Source organism: Penicillium canariense, assembly GCF_028826845.1.
Source record: "Penicillium canariense strain IBT 26290 chromosome Unknown utg000004l_segment0_segment0, whole genome shotgun sequence".
In the NCBI taxonomy this organism is placed as follows: domain Eukaryota; kingdom Fungi; phylum Ascomycota; class Eurotiomycetes; order Eurotiales; family Aspergillaceae; genus Penicillium; species Penicillium canariense.
Window position 1 is genome coordinate 233,404 of NW_026622731.1, and position 16,068 is coordinate 249,471.

General features: G+C 53.7%; 3 protein-coding genes across 3 annotated transcripts; 2 read left to right on the forward strand and 1 right to left on the reverse strand.

The window, feature by feature from the left end:
* Nucleotides 1-176: 176 nt before the first annotated feature.
* N7482_006424 (bifunctional carbamoylphosphate synthetase/aspartate transcarbamylase) lies at nucleotides 177-7,067 on the reverse strand (the record flags this gene model as incomplete). Its single annotated transcript, XM_056688549.1, has 3 exons — nucleotides 177-233; nucleotides 291-6,262; nucleotides 6,368-7,067. 3 exons carry the CDS (start codon nucleotides 7,065-7,067, stop codon nucleotides 177-179), a joined length of 6,729 nt encoding a protein of 2,242 aa, XP_056540978.1.
* Nucleotides 7,068-8,141: 1,074 nt separating this feature from the next.
* Nucleotides 8,142-11,520, forward strand: N7482_006425 (uncharacterized protein; the record flags this gene model as incomplete). The annotated part of the gene is made up of 2 exons (XM_056688550.1): nucleotides 8,142-8,442; nucleotides 8,510-11,520. The coding sequence occupies 2 exons, from the start codon at nucleotides 8,142-8,144 to the stop codon at nucleotides 11,518-11,520; spliced, it is 3,312 nt and encodes a 1,103-aa protein (XP_056540979.1).
* A 2,826-nt stretch (nucleotides 11,521-14,346) lies between these two features.
* On the forward strand, nucleotides 14,347-14,741 carry N7482_006426 (uncharacterized protein; the record flags this gene model as incomplete). The annotated part of the gene is made up of 2 exons (XM_056688551.1): nucleotides 14,347-14,359; nucleotides 14,497-14,741. The coding sequence occupies 2 exons, from the start codon at nucleotides 14,347-14,349 to the stop codon at nucleotides 14,739-14,741; spliced, it is 258 nt and encodes an 85-aa protein (XP_056540980.1).
* Between the last annotated feature and the right edge of the window lie 1,327 nt (nucleotides 14,742-16,068).

Consider the following 16,068-nt stretch of genomic DNA (forward strand, 5'->3'; position numbering starts at 1 on the left):
CGTCGGTCTATCGAGGTAGCTGCACCTACGAAGATATCCAGACAGAACGGGCAAAAACTTTTGGAAACAGAACAGGAAACAACAAAAGACATGGCTTGCGTGATGGAAAATCGGATGGCGCGCTTTTGGCTTCATGGTCTCAGAAAGGCGACATAATTAAGAGGTGGAAAGGAGATTTAGGGTGCCAAGACCAGGGCCAGCAGCGCCATGCGGCAGTACAGGCCATATCTCATCTGTAGTCCAACTGTTAGCATGCTTTCCGTAACGGGGGTAGTGGGATCCCATCGTACCTGGCGGAAGTAGGCAGCCCGCTGGTCGAAATCAACCTCCTCGGCGATCTCGGCGTTGCGCGGCAGCGGGTGCATAACAACCATGTGGCTCTTCGCATACTTCAGCAAAGCGTTGTCGATGATGAAGCTGTTCTTCAGACGCTCGTACTGGGCAAGGTCCGAGAAGCGCTCCTTCTGCACACGGGTGGAGTACAGGATATCGGAGCGAGCGACAATCTCTGGAGTCAATTCCTCAGACTCGCAGACCAGCTGGCCAGAGGCCACGATCTGCTGGCGGACCTCCTCGGGCAGGGCCAGCTCCTTGGGGGAGACCAGCTGCACACGGACATCGTAGAACTGGAGCAGCTTGATCAGAGAGTGCACGGGACGGCCATACTTGAGATCACCAGTGAAGGTGATGGTCAAGCCGGTGACAGTGCCCAGCTCCTCACGGATAGTGAACAAGTCCAGGAAGGCCTGGGTGGGGTGCTCAATGGAGCCGTTGCCACCGTTGATGATCGGCACAGTGGAGAACTTGGCCGCAATGTCGGTGCTGTTGGGGCTGGGGTGGCGCAGGACCACGGCATCAGCGTAGCAGCCGAGAGTGCGGAGGGTGTCCTGGAGAGTCTCACCCTTCTGAGTGGAGGAGTGCTCGGTCGCGATGGGAATGGTGCGGCCACCCAGGCGCTGCATAGCCACATCGAAGGAAGCGGACGTGCGGGTGGAGGGCTCGTAGAAGAGAGTGGCCAGAACACGGCCCTTGAGGATGTCAAGGACACCCTGGCGCTGAACACCGAGGCGCATTTCCTGAGCGACAGTGAAAAGCAGGTGCAGGTCCGAGCGAGTGAACTGGTTAACGGACAGGACGTGCTTGCCGCGGAAGGGAGAGCGCGAGAGCATATCGTACAGAGAGGACGACATCTGGGCGGACGGGCCGTACAGAGGAGGTCCAAGCTCACTGATAGGAGGGACGGAGGCATCCAGAGCCCGAGCACGAGCGTGACGGCTGGGGGTAGTCTGTCGATCCAGTGCACTCTCAGGGCGAACCATGGGAGTAGTGGGCTTGTGCACGGGGGAGGTAGGGATGATGCGGTGTGCAGACATGTCAGTACCCTTGACAGCATCCTTGGAGAGCGCACCATCAAGGCAGGAAGTCTTGCCCTGGAAGACCACGCGCTGGACGGAGCCACGCATCGTCTTTCCGTTGAAGGGAGACCAGGTGCCACTGGGGCTCTGGAATAGATAAGGACGGTCAATCTCGATCTCAAGAGAGGAGTCGGCCTGATCATGCAGTTCGAAGATCTTCTTGGGGTTGTCATAGAGGCGAGCAGTAACGTCCTCCACGGTCAGGCGGCCCTCCGCAACAGCGCTGAAGAGTAGGGGAAGCGACTCAGCAATGCCAGATTGGGGGGTAGCCTCCTTACCAGCAAGCTGGTAGGGAATGCTGCCAATAGAGAACACATCAATGGTGCTCAGGTGATCCCAGAGAGCCTTCTGGTCCTCGGCAGAGGGCAGAGAGCTGCAGGCGGGGAACTCGACCTGAGACAGGAACAGGCAGAAGATGGAGACGTCGCAGGTCACCTTCAGGCCCTTCTCCTTGCTGAGGGCAATGAGTTTGATATCCTCCTTGGAGGTCACGCTCATAACGTGGACATTGCGGCTGTGCAGGCTAGCCAGCAGGAGGATCGAAGCCAAATCAGTTCCCTTGGCATCGGTGATCAGAGGCTTGTTCGAGGGCCAAGCTCCAAAGTGGTTGGTCACAGTAGCCACCTTATTGATATTGCCAGACAGGTGGTTGAAAGGGATGAAGAGAGAGCCCACCTCGCTAGTCACCTGGATGACCTGGTCCGAGTTGTCGGCAGTGGCAGCAACCGACAGGTTGAAGTCGCAGTATGCTTGTTCCTGAGCATTCTGCTGAACGATCTTCAGATCGCTGGCCTCGGTGATCGAGCTCTCGACACCCACAGGCATCACGCGGACCATGCAGAAACCAGCGGCAATAGAGGCCTTGGTGACCTGCTCAAAGTCCTTGGAACCGAAGGTGGCAAGATCCGGAACGAAGGCGGCGATGTTGATCAGGCCAGGCAGAACCACGGTGCGGTGGCTGGTCTGGAAGTCAGAAGTCTGGATTTCCAGAGGGTAGTGGCGGGCGATGGCCTCAATCAGAATTTTCGCGTTCTTGACGTTCGTCACCAGGGGCGTCTGGTAGTCCACAGCCATACGACGAGTGCGGTAACCCTTCGACATGTAGTTGGCAGGGCGGCGGAAGCGGTTGCTGGACGGCAAGTTGATGTACAGATCGATCAAGTTGTTGGACAAGTGCTGAGTCAGAGAGTACTCAGACTTAATGTCGTCCTCCTGGCCAGGCAGGACCTCGAGGTACTTGACAGGAACACCGTGCTCCTTCAGGAAATCGGCAGTACCAGCGGTAGCAAACAGGTTGTAGTCAAGCTGGTGCAGCTTCTGGATAGAAGGCAGCATCTCCATCTTCTCTTTGAATGAACCAATGGAGAACAGGATGTTGCGCTTGGGCAGGCGGAAGCCAGTGGACAGCAGAGCCTTCAAGTAGGCCTCATACTTGTCACGACCGAAGGAAGCAACTTCACCAGTCGAGGCCATCTCCACACCCAGGACGGGATCAGCACCCGAGAGACGAGAGAAGGAGAACTGGGGGACCTTGACACCGACGTAGTCCTTCGGGACGCTGACAGGGGGGTACTCAGTGAAGGGAATGCCAATCATAGCCTTGGTGGCCATCTCGATCAGGTCCACACCCATGACCTTGGAGACGAAGGGGAACGAACGCGAAGCACGAACGTTGCACTCAATGACCTTGATGTCGTTATCCTTGGCGATGAACTGGATGTTGTAAGGACCAGTGACGTTCAAAGCGTTACCGATCTTGCTGGTCGCCTCCTCAATGCGACGCACAGTCTCCGCACTCAGATCCTGGGGAGGCAGGATGAGAGTTGCGTCACCAGAGTGCACACCGGCGTTCTCAACGTGCTCCGAGATGAAGTGGCCGGTCATAACACCGTTGCGAGCGACGGCATCCATCTCGATCTCCTTGGCGTTCTCAATGTACTTGGTAATGACGACAGGGTGCTCACGGGAGACATCAGCGGCCTGGTTCAAGTAGTTGGCCAGGTCGTGCTCGGAGTAGACTGTATTCATAGCAGCACCCGAGAGCACGTAAGAAGGACGGACCAGCACAGGGTAGCCGACCTTGTCGCAGAACGTGCGGGCCTCCTCAATGCTGGTCAGCTCCTTCCAAGCAGGCTGGTCGACACCGATGCGGTCAAGCATACGGGAAAACTTGTAACGGTTCTCGGCGCTATCGATCATCTCGGGGGATGTACCCAGGATGTTAACGTTCAGGCGGTGGAGAGGCAGAGCAATGTTGTTAGGAGTCTGACCACCCATAGAGATAACAACACCGCTCGAGGTTTCCAGCTGGTAGATGTCGAGGACAGTCTCGAGGTTGATGTTCTCGAAGTACAGACGATCGGCCTCATCGTAATCGGTACTGACGGTCTCAGGGTTGTAGTTAACCATGATGGTCTTGTAGCCCTGCTCTCGGAGAGTACGGATAGTGCGCACGGAACACCAATCGAACTCGACAGACGAACCAATACGGTAGACACCAGAACCCAGAACCATGATACCATGATCGTCAAAGGTCAGGTCGTGCTCAGAGGCGTTGTATGTGAGGTACAGATAGTTGGTCACAGCCGGGAATTCGGCGGCGACGGTATCGATCTGCTTGACGATGGGCGTGATACCGGCCTCAACACGCATGCGGCGCACAGCAAGCTCATTGGAGCTCAGGAACTTAGCAAGCTGACGATCAGAGAAACCAAGCTGCTTGGCCTGGCGGATCATGTTGATGGGCACCGTGGTGGCATTGAAAGAAGCCATAGACTTTCCGAAGTCGCTCAGGCCCTTGAGGCGGCTCAGGAACCACTTATCAATGTTGGTCAGCTTCCAAATATCGTCAACACTGTAGCCAGCGGCCATGGCGTTGGCAATGGCGAACAGACGCTGGTCGGAAGGAGTCTGGAGCTCGGCCTCGATGGACATGAGGGCGCTGGTCTCGTTGAAACCGAGGTTGTGGAAGTCAACAGACCGGATAGCCTTCTGAATGGCTTCTTCAAAGGTTCTACCAATGCTCATAACTTCACCAACGGACTTCATGGAGGAACCCAACTGGGTGGAGACTCGGGTGAACTTCTTCAAATCCCAGCGGGGAATCTTGACCACGCAGTAGTCGAGCGAGGGCTCGAAGCAGGCGCAAGTGGACTTCGTGACGGAGTTCTTGATCTCGTTCAGAGGGATACCCAGACCCAGCTTGGCGGCAATGAAGGCAAGTGGGTAACCGGTGGCCTTGGAGGCCAGGGCCGAGGAACGGGACAGACGGGCATTGACCTCGATGATGCAGTACTCCTTAGAGAAGGGGTTCAGGGCGTACTGAATGTTACATTCGCCAACAACACCAAGGTGGCGAATAACATTGACTGCAGTCGTCCGCAGCATATTATAGTCCTCGTCGGAGAGAGTTTGGGAGGGGGCGACGACGATAGAATCGCCGGTGTGAATACCGAGGGGATCGAAGTTCTCCATGTTGCAGACGGTGATGCAGTTGTCCTGAGCATCACGAACAACCTCGTACTCGATCTCTTTCCAGCCCTTCATACTACGCTCAATCAACACTTGGGGGCTGACGGCCAGGGCCTTGGTACAAAGTTCCTTCAGCTGATCCATGTCCTCAGCGAAGCCACTGCCAAGACCACCCAGAGCATAGGCAGCACGAACAATGACGGGGAAGCCAATGTCCTGAACGACCCTCAGAGACTCCTCGAGAGTGGACGCGGAAGCGGACTTGGCACACTTCTCGTTGATAGAGTCCATGCTGCGAGCGAACAGCTCACGGTCCTCGGTGGTGATGATGGTATCAATAGGTGTACCCAGGACCTGGACACCAAGAGCCTCAAACTCATCCTTGAGCTGAATACCAACTGAGAGGGCAGTCTGGCCACCGAAGGTTACGTAGATGGCATCAGGACGCTCATGCTTGATAACCTTCCGAACAAACTCGGCGTTCACGGGAAGGAAGTAGACCTTGTCGGCCAGACCCTTCGAGGTTTGAATGGTGGCAATATTGGGGTTAATCAGGATGGTGTAGATACCTTCCTCCTTCAGCGCCTTGATGGCCTGGCTACCAGAGTAATCAAACTCTCCGGCCTGGCCAATGCTCAAACCTCCACTGCCTAGAACGAGGACCTTCTTCACGTGCACCCGGGGTGCGGCCTTGATGTTGTCAGCCTTGAGGCCACCGGGGAACTCCACTGGCTTGCTCAGGGCCTCGGGAGAAGAAATGGTGTTCAGGATAGTCTTGATGAAGACATCGAACAGGTACTCCGTATCCCGGGGACCAGGGGTGCTCTCGGGGTGGAACTGAACACTGAAGAAGGGGCGGCTGGTGTGGCGGATACCCTCGTTGCTACCATCGTTGGCATTCACGAACAGCTCCTCCCAGCCGTTCTGGAGGCTGGAGGCGTCCACAGCGAAACCGTGGTTCTGAGAGGTGATGTGGCACTTCCCAGAGATCATGCTGGTGCAAGGAATGTTGTGGCCGCGGTTACCAAACTTCATCTTGGTGGTCGTGGCGCCCACGGAGCGGGCAATTAGCTGATGACCCAGACAGATACCGAAGACCGGCGTCCGCGCGTCCTTCAGAGTCTTGGCCAAGTTGTCGATGGTGGTGGTCAGGGTTGCAGGGTCACCGGGACCGTTAGAGACAAACAGACCGTCGTAGTCCTTGCCGGCCAGGGTGGGGAAATCGTAGTTCCACGGCACAACCATGACCTCAACACCACGGGAGAGCAGACAGCGCAGCTGGTTATACTTCATACCAACATCCAAGCACAGAACCCGAACGGGACGACCCGAAGGGTGCTTGAGGGCAACATCAGCCGGGGGGAGTAGAGCTTGGGCTCGCGGATGGAGACTGCCGATGATATGCTGTCAGAATCCCATTTCCATGGTTTCGTTTTGTTTTTCGCGTCACTGAGACACAAGGCTTTGGATGTGTCACTCACCCTCGTCAACGAGGTTCTTCTTGTTGGGATCCACCCACTCGATCTGCTCGAAATGCGACTTCCAGTCGGCACCGACGACACCAGCGGCGACGCCGTTGGTTTCGCTGGCCTTCTGGAGCAGCATGCGGCCCAGCATGCTACCCTTCTGACGAATGCGCTTGGTTAGAGCACGGGTGTCCACGCCATGCATGGCGGGAACTCCCTGCTCCTTGAGCCACTGGCCCAGTGAAGATTGCGCCAGGAAGTGCGAGAAGTCCTCGCCGGCGTAAGTTGCCACCACCAGCGCTGCGACGTGGATCTCACTCGACTCAAAGTACGTGGGGAGCTTGAGCAGTTCGTCAATCTGGTCTCGCGAGGGCACACCGTAGTTGCCCACCAGCGGGAAAGTGATGACCAGGATCTGGCCGCGGTATGAGGGGTCAGTGATGGACTCAGGGTAGCCAACCATACCCGTCTGGAAGACCAGTTCGCCGGCCACACTCTTCTCGGCGCCAAAGTTGTAGCCCTGGTAGACGGTGCCATCCTCCAGTTCGAGGGCGACGAGCCGGTCACTGCCACCCCGGACGGGGATAGAGGCCGGGGTGATCACCGCAGCATCCATTGTAGGCAGCAAGTCCTTGTTGTTGGTGTAGGCCACTGCACCGCCCGATGTCGGACTCGTAGGCAAGACTGGTTCCTCGGTGGAAGCAAGCTGGGGCATCGCAATTGGCGAGGGGGAGAAATGAGGGGACAAGTCCTCTCGGGGACGAATCTGAGCGAGTGCAGGTCACTCTATCGCAGCATCCGTCAATGGGACTTTCTGCTTCTTTTTCTTGGGGGTTTTGCGGTTTTTTTGAGGGATTGGGGGAGGAGAAGCGAAGTAGTGAGAAGATAGCAGCTTCAAGAGCTGAGGTATGAAGGAAGAAGAATGAGTCGCCTGGCAGAATAAAATTTTCGTGGCCGTCGCGGGCCCACAGTGGACCGATTCCGGTGGTTGGCGCCGCCCCTCACCGCCTCAGAGTTTTCCATGACGAAGATCGCTTGGGGAGAGAACATTGGGGAGATTATTGGGGGGTTTGAAAGCTAGCATTGGACTGTCGCCACAGCTTGGCATGGGTTGTGTTCAGTGATCAGCTATAACTGCTGGCTTATGGTCTATGGTCTATAGTCTCTGGCTAACAGACACCTCAAGGTGCCCCTCATCTCAATTGATATAGAACTCGATCCATCTATCAAACTATCGTGTTATCGCCCTGCAGAGCGTGCAGGCGGTGAGGAATGATAAGGCGGCCGATCGGACTACTGCGGCATCCCAGCAGAAAACTACTTACGGACCCAGAGGATTGACAACAATCTTTTTATGTACTCCATATAGATTGCAAATCACGTACCAGCACAAATAATCTACTCCGGGTGGTTTGCCCTCAGATGCCACAATCCTGAAATCGCGGGAATGTGCGGTCAGCTGGGACGTACAATGACGACAGGATAGCTCCTCTTAGTGCGGTTAGTGCGAGTGAAGGGGCGCCCGATCCCTCCGCCGATCGGCCAGTCTGCCGGTCTGTGTGAACTCGACCAGCTTGCGTCGGCGGCATTAAACGCGCTATCTTCGGTCGCCTGTTATTTCTTGCATGAACTTCCCCGGACCGCCCACTCATTTACCCATTTACTGCTCCCTCCTCGACCGATCGACCCCCTCCACCCCACCACAGCGCACCTTCGGTCGTCGCGATGCGCTAAACGTCCTAGTACCGAGGTCATGCCTGTATCCGCGTGAACTTGCCGCTCTGCAACCATGCTGGCCTCTCTACTCCACCCGAAAGCACGGCGCCAGCAGATTGACCAGACCCCCTTTTCGTTCTCGTCTCCGTTTGCTCCCAGCGACAGCTCCCCATGGTTTCGAGCAGCAGGTCGACGCGGTGCACGCCGCGTGCAGAGAGATGGGGATAGCCATGATGAGCACCCGCCGGAGCTGGAGGAGATTGACGAGGATATCGACGAAGATTGGGTTCGGGAAGAGGAGGATGAAGAGGAGGAGGAGGACGGTCCGCTCGACTCCACGCCTCTTCTGCCCATATTCTCGGCTTCGCATCTGGGTATGTGTCCGACCGCGACAATCGGTCGCAGCAGTCAAGGAGGTCTAACAGGAATCGGCCCCGGTAGATGCCCTCCCCGTGTACGATCTCACTCATGCCATCCGACCGCTGATCGCCTCCCGGTGTGAAACCACGTTGACCTGGGACCAGCTGCGTTCGCCGCAGGTGTCTCAGTTCCTGGTCAAGCCCATTCAGCAGAAGCTCATGTCCACGCACTTCTCACGAGCGACGCTCTATGCCCTGATGGCTAATTGCCTGCAGTTCGAAAAGGAGATTCACCTCAACCCGGGGAATAGCGGTGCTAGCCAAACCCGGGCAATGGTCAGCGAGCTGCTGGCAATCAAGTTGCTGAGGGAATACTCCACCAGAGAATTGATCGACGCGCTGTCTTATGAGTTCCACCCGCTTCAAGGCCAGGATCCCACCACAGCGTGTACCTCTCGTCCCCAAGGAAACCGATTGCCCGGTACTGCTCGCGTTTCATGCCTGGAGATTGCTATTCGGGCGCAAGCGAAGAGATTTCTTGCCCACCCAGTAGTAGTAAATCAATTAGAAGCGATTTGGGCAGGAACTATCGTTTTTCACTCGGCTTCCGATAACCTGCACCGACGCAGTCATCAATCTGCGTTCAGTGGAGGTATGGATTATGGAACGTCGGCGGGACATAATGGGAATCAGGCGCCTTCTCCTGGGAACACCAGTTCCCGTCGCTCGGTAACTTTTTACAACCCGCGAGACGCTTCGCTGTTCAAACTCTCCAGATTGCGAGTGCCACGTTATCGGCAATTCTTGTCAACCCTTTCTTTCGCAGTTCTTTTAGGTCTCTTTCTGGCAGTTCTGCAACAGCGCAGCCGGCAGATCACGTCTCTCGAGATCATGTTCTGGTTCTGGAGTGCGGGTTTCATGCTCGACGAGATTGTTGGTTTCAACGAGCAGGGCTTCAGCCTCTACCTGATGAGCTTCTGGAATCTATTCGACTTGGGTATCCTGCTGCTGCTGTTCTGCTACTACTGCCTTCGGATCTATGGTACCTTCTTGACCTACCCGAGGAACCGCCAGGTCGCCAACCAGGCATATGATGTTCTGGCTGCCAACGCGGTGCTCCTGTTCCCTCGCCTCTTTTCGATTCTCGATCACTACCGCTATTTCTCGCAACTGCTGATTGCGTTTCGTATCATGGCATCCGATCTGATTGCGGTCTTTGTGTTGATTATCATTGCCTGCAGTGGCTTTTTCGTGGCTTTCTTATCCTTTGGGTCTGACAATTCTCCGAAATCGGTAGCTTACGGCTTGTTCCAGATGCTCATGGGCTTTACGCCGACAGCATGGCAAATGTGGGAGGAATACAACGTGCTTGGCAAGACTATCTTGACCGTGTTCCTCTTTATTTGCCACTTTGTGGTGGTTACTATTCTGATCACTGTTCTCACGAATTCCTTTATGAGAATTGTGCAGAATGCCAACGAAGAGCACCAATTCTTGTTCGCAGTCAATACTATTTCTATGGTCAAGTCTGATGCTCTGTTCTCTTATGTGGCCCCAACCAATATCATCGCCTGGCTAGTCACACCTTTCAGATACCTGATGCCATTCCGCCAGTTCATTCGCCTGAATCGGACGATCATTAAGATCACTCATATGCCGATTCTATTCACGATCTGCCTCTATGAGAAAACGGTCCTAAGCTCTCGAGTGGTGGAGCCGATGGATCTCGTCGATGCCGTATCCCGTTCGGAACCCCTTGGTCGAGATCAATCCTGGTGGCCAAGTCGATTACATAGCTTCAGCAACCGGGCACCGCGTCTCGTGCGAGAGCCATCCGTTGCCACATACCAGAAGGATCAGGCGCTGGAGGAAGTTTTCAGACGGCCATTTGAGCGTGCGCGCCCAGGCAACATCCGTAAACGCGAGAACAACAATGTCATCAAAGATTGGATGCAAGAAGTCGGCTCTGATCCGGCTCATACCCCAGATGAGCAGGATTCAGCAGCAGGGGACCATCTAGAGATGCCAGTCCGACGGCTGCGATTTCCATTCCGGAAGACGCTGGCGGCACATGGACGCAACTTCACGGAGACGACTCGTTCAGTGGCATCTAATCCGGAAGATCGGACCAGCCGGATTGCCAATCCGGTCTTGAAACGCCGAGGACGAGATTCGACCTCACCCACACGCACACGGCAGCTCTCGCATCACACCGATATGGAGGGGGACGATGAGCTCACCAGTGAGGACGACAACGAGTCTAACGACAAGCGTTCCGAGACCGGTACTGTCGGTGACGACGGTGTCAAACCGGTCGGCAGCACGGAGAGGACCCCGCCCAAGTTCTACAGCTCTCGGCCATCAAGTGCACGAATCCTCTCGCGTCGTGAGAGTCCCACGCGCCGGCCAAAGCATAGCCGGAATGCCTCTGGGCTCACCATGCTCTACAATCCCATTGGCTCGCCCAGTTTGGGAACCGAGGGACATCTGATCCGTCCACGAGATGGCAGTGGCTCTTCAGATGAAGACAATCGTCTACCTTTCATCTCAACCTCCGACCAGGGTACCATGAAGAGAACTGTTTTTGCTCGCAATATGAGCTTGAACCCAATGTCTGTTCCAGAACTCGACGGGCTGTACTTGTCTGATCGACCTGCGTCAACACACCCCCGGCGATCTCTACTGTTCGATCTCGGCTCCGACCTGGGAGACAATAAGGCCGTTGTCGGCGCCTTCGGAGGTGCCGTCCCATCTAGCTTCAATACCCACTTGGCATTCGCCACCGGAGGCCTTCGTCGTGAAGATCCCAGCCAGACCCAGGACATGCTCAGCAAGCTCGTCCTAGCTCGGATGAACAATATCGAAGAGGGCTTCCGCGAGGTGATCAAAGAAGTCAAAGACCTGCGCCGCTCGGGGTCAAGCCGCGGCCACAGCCGCCCCGATGAACTCCGCGCCGCTGCTGCTGCGCGTGAGAAAAAGAAACGAGGCGAGAAGAAAGATGCCAAAAAGCGGCGACCAAATTCCGCAGAGAGCGGGACTGGGCATGGAGGGCAGCCGTCCAATGAACCCACCCAGCCGGAAGGGACCCCGTGATGTGAATACCTGCCATTATCTATTACATATGTCTTTTTACTCTCTTGCATGCTGCAATTCTGTATACTTGAATGCCCATTGTACACTTGAAAACGGGGTGGCTCTCTGTGAATTGCTCTATGCATGGTGCTTTGATTCCATTGTCGTTTGCGCAGCTACCGTAGCTATCCCATACAATTTCATGGATATCATCAGACACACCGCCTTGCTATTGTGTATCTTCCACGTCGATTTCCCTTTTTTTTTTCGTTTCACCCGATCCCCTGGGCATGACGAATCATTCCCGTGGCTGCCCGGCTGTCTTAGGTCTGTCTGTGGCGAATCGCCCCCCCCGAAAGGCTCTCATCTCCTCATTTGTGGTGAGAACAGTGCCTCTCTACAGGGCCATCCGGTGGAACATCGGCCAGTTTCCCCGCCCGACCCCGACGATACTCATCATGGCAGTTGAGCAGACATTAACTCGAATGGCAATCATGCGTGCAAGGAAATCTACTTCTTAGGCTTGCGCCCGCGAGGTGGGGATCCCGTGAATGCAGCCATGCTCTGAGCGCTGGCTATGATCGGGATGAGATATTAAACAAGTCACGTTTAGATGAAGACCCCGAGGAATCTCTTGTTGAGAAAAGGTCAACATAGGTTGTGCACCTTGGTATTCTTCTCGTCAAGGCATGACATCTGAATGAACACATGGGAGCTATCTGGAGAATTCCTGTAATTGGCTCGACTCTCCTGACTGAAACCATGGTTCCAAAGTATATTGAGTCCAGTGAGTTTACTCTGTTCAAGTTTGGTTATTTGGCTATTGAGTCAATATGGACGCTGTAACCAGTAGTCAGAGTCCGTCCAAGTACGACAATAGACACACGGTACAGGCTAGCTTCCACAAGAAAAAAAGATACTAGAGATCAAACACCCTAAGGCCCCAGGGGACGAGCAGAAGGCGTAGACATGTGACCGTGGGTTCGGATTTTAGGCGCAAGTGAGCCTCTCACTTCATCCAAGATTCATCCACATCCACAAAACTCCTTGCCAACAACCATTTGCCATCAAGATGGCCCCTTCAGATGTAAGTCCTTATATCCCTCTGTCCAATCTCGTCATGATGATACTCCCTGGACATGATCACACCCTGCATCGACTGGATTCGCGAGAGCGAGCTTTCAGCTCGGTTGCACCTCGTGTGCCGTCATGATCATGATCATCCTCATCTCCCTTCTGCCCAATCTCATCATGATGATGGTCCCTGGACATGATCACACGCTGCGTCGACTGGACTCGCGAGAGCGAACTTTCAGCTCGGTTGCTTCGTGTGCCATCATGATCATGATTATCAACCCCCCTACCTATCTTATCTTGATGATGGTCCCTTGGCATGGTTGCACACATGTAGGGACCGGGCCGACTCAGGCGACTGGGACAAGAAAGATGACAATAGCCTAGAGAAAGGCGATGCGATGAGAGGTGATGGCGATAGCTGGGTGTATGGCTATTCCCTTTCTATGCTACAACGTTACGAGTAGGTATGTATGAATAATCGTGGTTGTGATTGTGATCATGGTAGCGAGGCCATCCGGAAGCTAAAAAAACAAATTATTTGATTGGGCTACCTACTTGCCCTCTCCCCCCTTGGGTAGCTCCCGGCCCTTTACCTTTAAAGCAGTATTCTCAGCTAGGACGGCCGCAAGCTACGCTATAACGTCGGCGAGAGAAGGGATAGGGAGTCCCGTAGGGGGGGAGAGGGCAAGTAGGTAGCCCGATCAAATAATTTATCTTTTTTAGCTTCCGGATGGCCTCGCCACTATAATCACAATCACAACCACGATTATTCATACATACCTACTCGTAACGTTGTAGCATAGAAAGGGAATAGCCATGCACCCAGCTATCGCCATCACCTCTCATCACATCGCCTTTCTCTAGGCTATTGTCATCTTTCTTATCCCAGTCGCCTGAGTCGGCCCGGTCCCTACATGTTAGACATAATGGACGGTGGTTGTAATTCACAAGGGTCTACGATTGATCCGCAGACGAGTCTGTTGATCAATTGTAAACGGGGGGTTGAACACCAGTGGTAGTGCTCTGCTAATCTTAGTTCTATTCAGGCTATGTGAAATTAATGCCGACACCGTTAACTAAGGCCGGATCATTTTCGGGATTGGGTAGATAGATAATGCCCTTACCCGTAGTAAATCCCGCCTAGTTAGGTTTATCGTGGTGAATTGGGTACTATTTAGCGTCAGAACATCATCACGTTTAGTTGCCGAAGACCTCTAGATAACTATGACTCGATTCTCAATGATGGCTGAGAGATTATTAGGGCCAAAGCTGGTCAAATGAAGAGCCTTGGGCTTAACATCCGCTCTTAGATGGTTGTTACGCCTACACGAGTTCTCAATGCTCCCCGTTTAAAGTATAGATCCGAAACTTTATAACCAAGAAATGGTTCCTAGAACCTGCGAGACGCTAGATTTTACGCCGGCGCCTCTATCGGGAAGTGGGCTAGCGTTATGCTCACGCGAGGCCTATCCTCCTCGGAATGATCCTATGAAGGCAATGTAGCTATTCTACCATCAGTTAATAAAGTAGTCTTTGTAGTTAGTAATAAGCTTCGTAGAGATTATTGTCCGTTTTGGATATACTAAATGTTTGCCATAGCTATATTTATAGTCACATAATACAAAATCCTAGTGGCCCATCGCAACCCGCTAACTCTTACTTCTCTCCATGGAAATAACTATATATAATAATACTTATCACCCTTCTTATCTATCACCTTGTCTCCTATTTTCTTCCTCCACCATCCTTCAACTTCATCTCTGATCAACCATGCTTTTAGCGCGTAAGCGCCGTCTCCTCTAGCTCGTAGAGCCATCGAAGAACCGGACTAGTAGCCCTTCGCCTTCTAATCCCCCCACAGGTAAGCTTACTTAGTCTTCCTCTGCAAGTGGTAGTCGGTTTCAAGCAGTGCGCTCTTAGATCTACTAAACAAGGCCGAAATCATAGACGCCAACACCGAGCTAAAGGCTTCCAAGCTGGAGTTAGTGGATAGTACCAAGGGCAAGCTCAGCAAGAACATCGCTAGGGTTAAGGAGCAAGCCGATAATGTCAAGCCTGCCGACACGGGGAAGCCCGTTGACAAGAAGTCGATCAAAGGTAAACACTCTAACTTCTTCGCCGGTTTCCGGAGATTACCACCATCACCTTTTTCGGACTATGACTGACATATCCTCTATAAGAACCCAAAGATCGAAGGATGAGACCCATTAAGCTCCTTAATAATATGAAGGGGCTAGGCCTTAGATTATCTTCTCCTCTTCATCCACTTTTGGTTATTGATCTGCACAAAGACGACGCTAGTAGACACCCTGGCTAGATTGATGAGATGTTTATGAAGCTTCGCAACCAGAAGGTCGACTTGATAGTCATCCTATTGCCCCCTTGCACGGACCGTGCAGGACTATTTGACCTGCTACGGCTACGTTCTCTACTACTCGGTTCACTCAGTGGCATATTCTTCGATTTTGTTTAAAGTAGATGAAGGTAACTATATACAATGCTATCTAGTAAGTCTTAATTCAAATGACGGACTGCTGGAGGACGGGGAAGTTAGTAACGCATCGGTGAGTATGGTGGAATATTCGTGCCGAATGGAGAAAAGTTAGACACTGTGGGTATGGACTTTTGCAAGTGGGAATTTGGCAGGCCGTGACAAGATTTGGTGACTTGTAAAGGAGCATGGCAATGCGGTATGAGTCCGGGACGAAGTACCACTGAATTGTCATTGAATGAAGACAGATGAAAAAGGCCGGTGATCTCTGTTAGTGAGGTTTGAATGTCCTGATGCTTTTGGGTCCAGCAAGTGCTTCCGGAGGTGCCAGTATGCCTGCTTACTGGAGCATCTGGCAAAGTTGATGCCGCCAAGTTGACATTGGGTGCTTTGGTGCGCCGTTGTCGAGCGTGACACGCAAACTCTCATCTTTAAGAGATAGTTCCGGCTTCGGGCGCGAGATGATTGGATAGCACAAATTAGGAGCGTCAACTTGGTAGGCCGATCCATTCGGCTAGATGACTATCTTGCGAGTGGCACACACTGGTCGTGGTTAACGTAAGCCGGATTGGCACGAAGAGCGATAGGGAAAGTGAGCCCGTCGCAGGATCCAATAGTGGCTTGGCACTTCGCAAAGTCCGGGATGAAACCCTTAGTGCCGAGCACATCGCTGCCGATCAGGAGCTGGGCGGTTAGGTTATTCACTCCAGGCAGGTGACGGTCAGCTCTTGGCCTTAGATTTGAGCGGTTGGCGCTGGGCTGTAGGCCGTCGGGTCGTAACTTGGGTCACAACCCGGTCGTAGCCTGGACCGGCGAAACCGGTGTCCACATAGTTATAGTAGTCGTCTAGGGTGCATCCGGATCTTCTTGCTCGCTGCCCGTGGCCAAAAATTTGCCTGTGGTATGGACCTTGAAACTGTGACTGATACTAGCCACCCGCTTGGGATTAGTGGGTTTGATAGACCTGGCTAGGGCTGGTAACTTGGCGGCGCCTATGACTG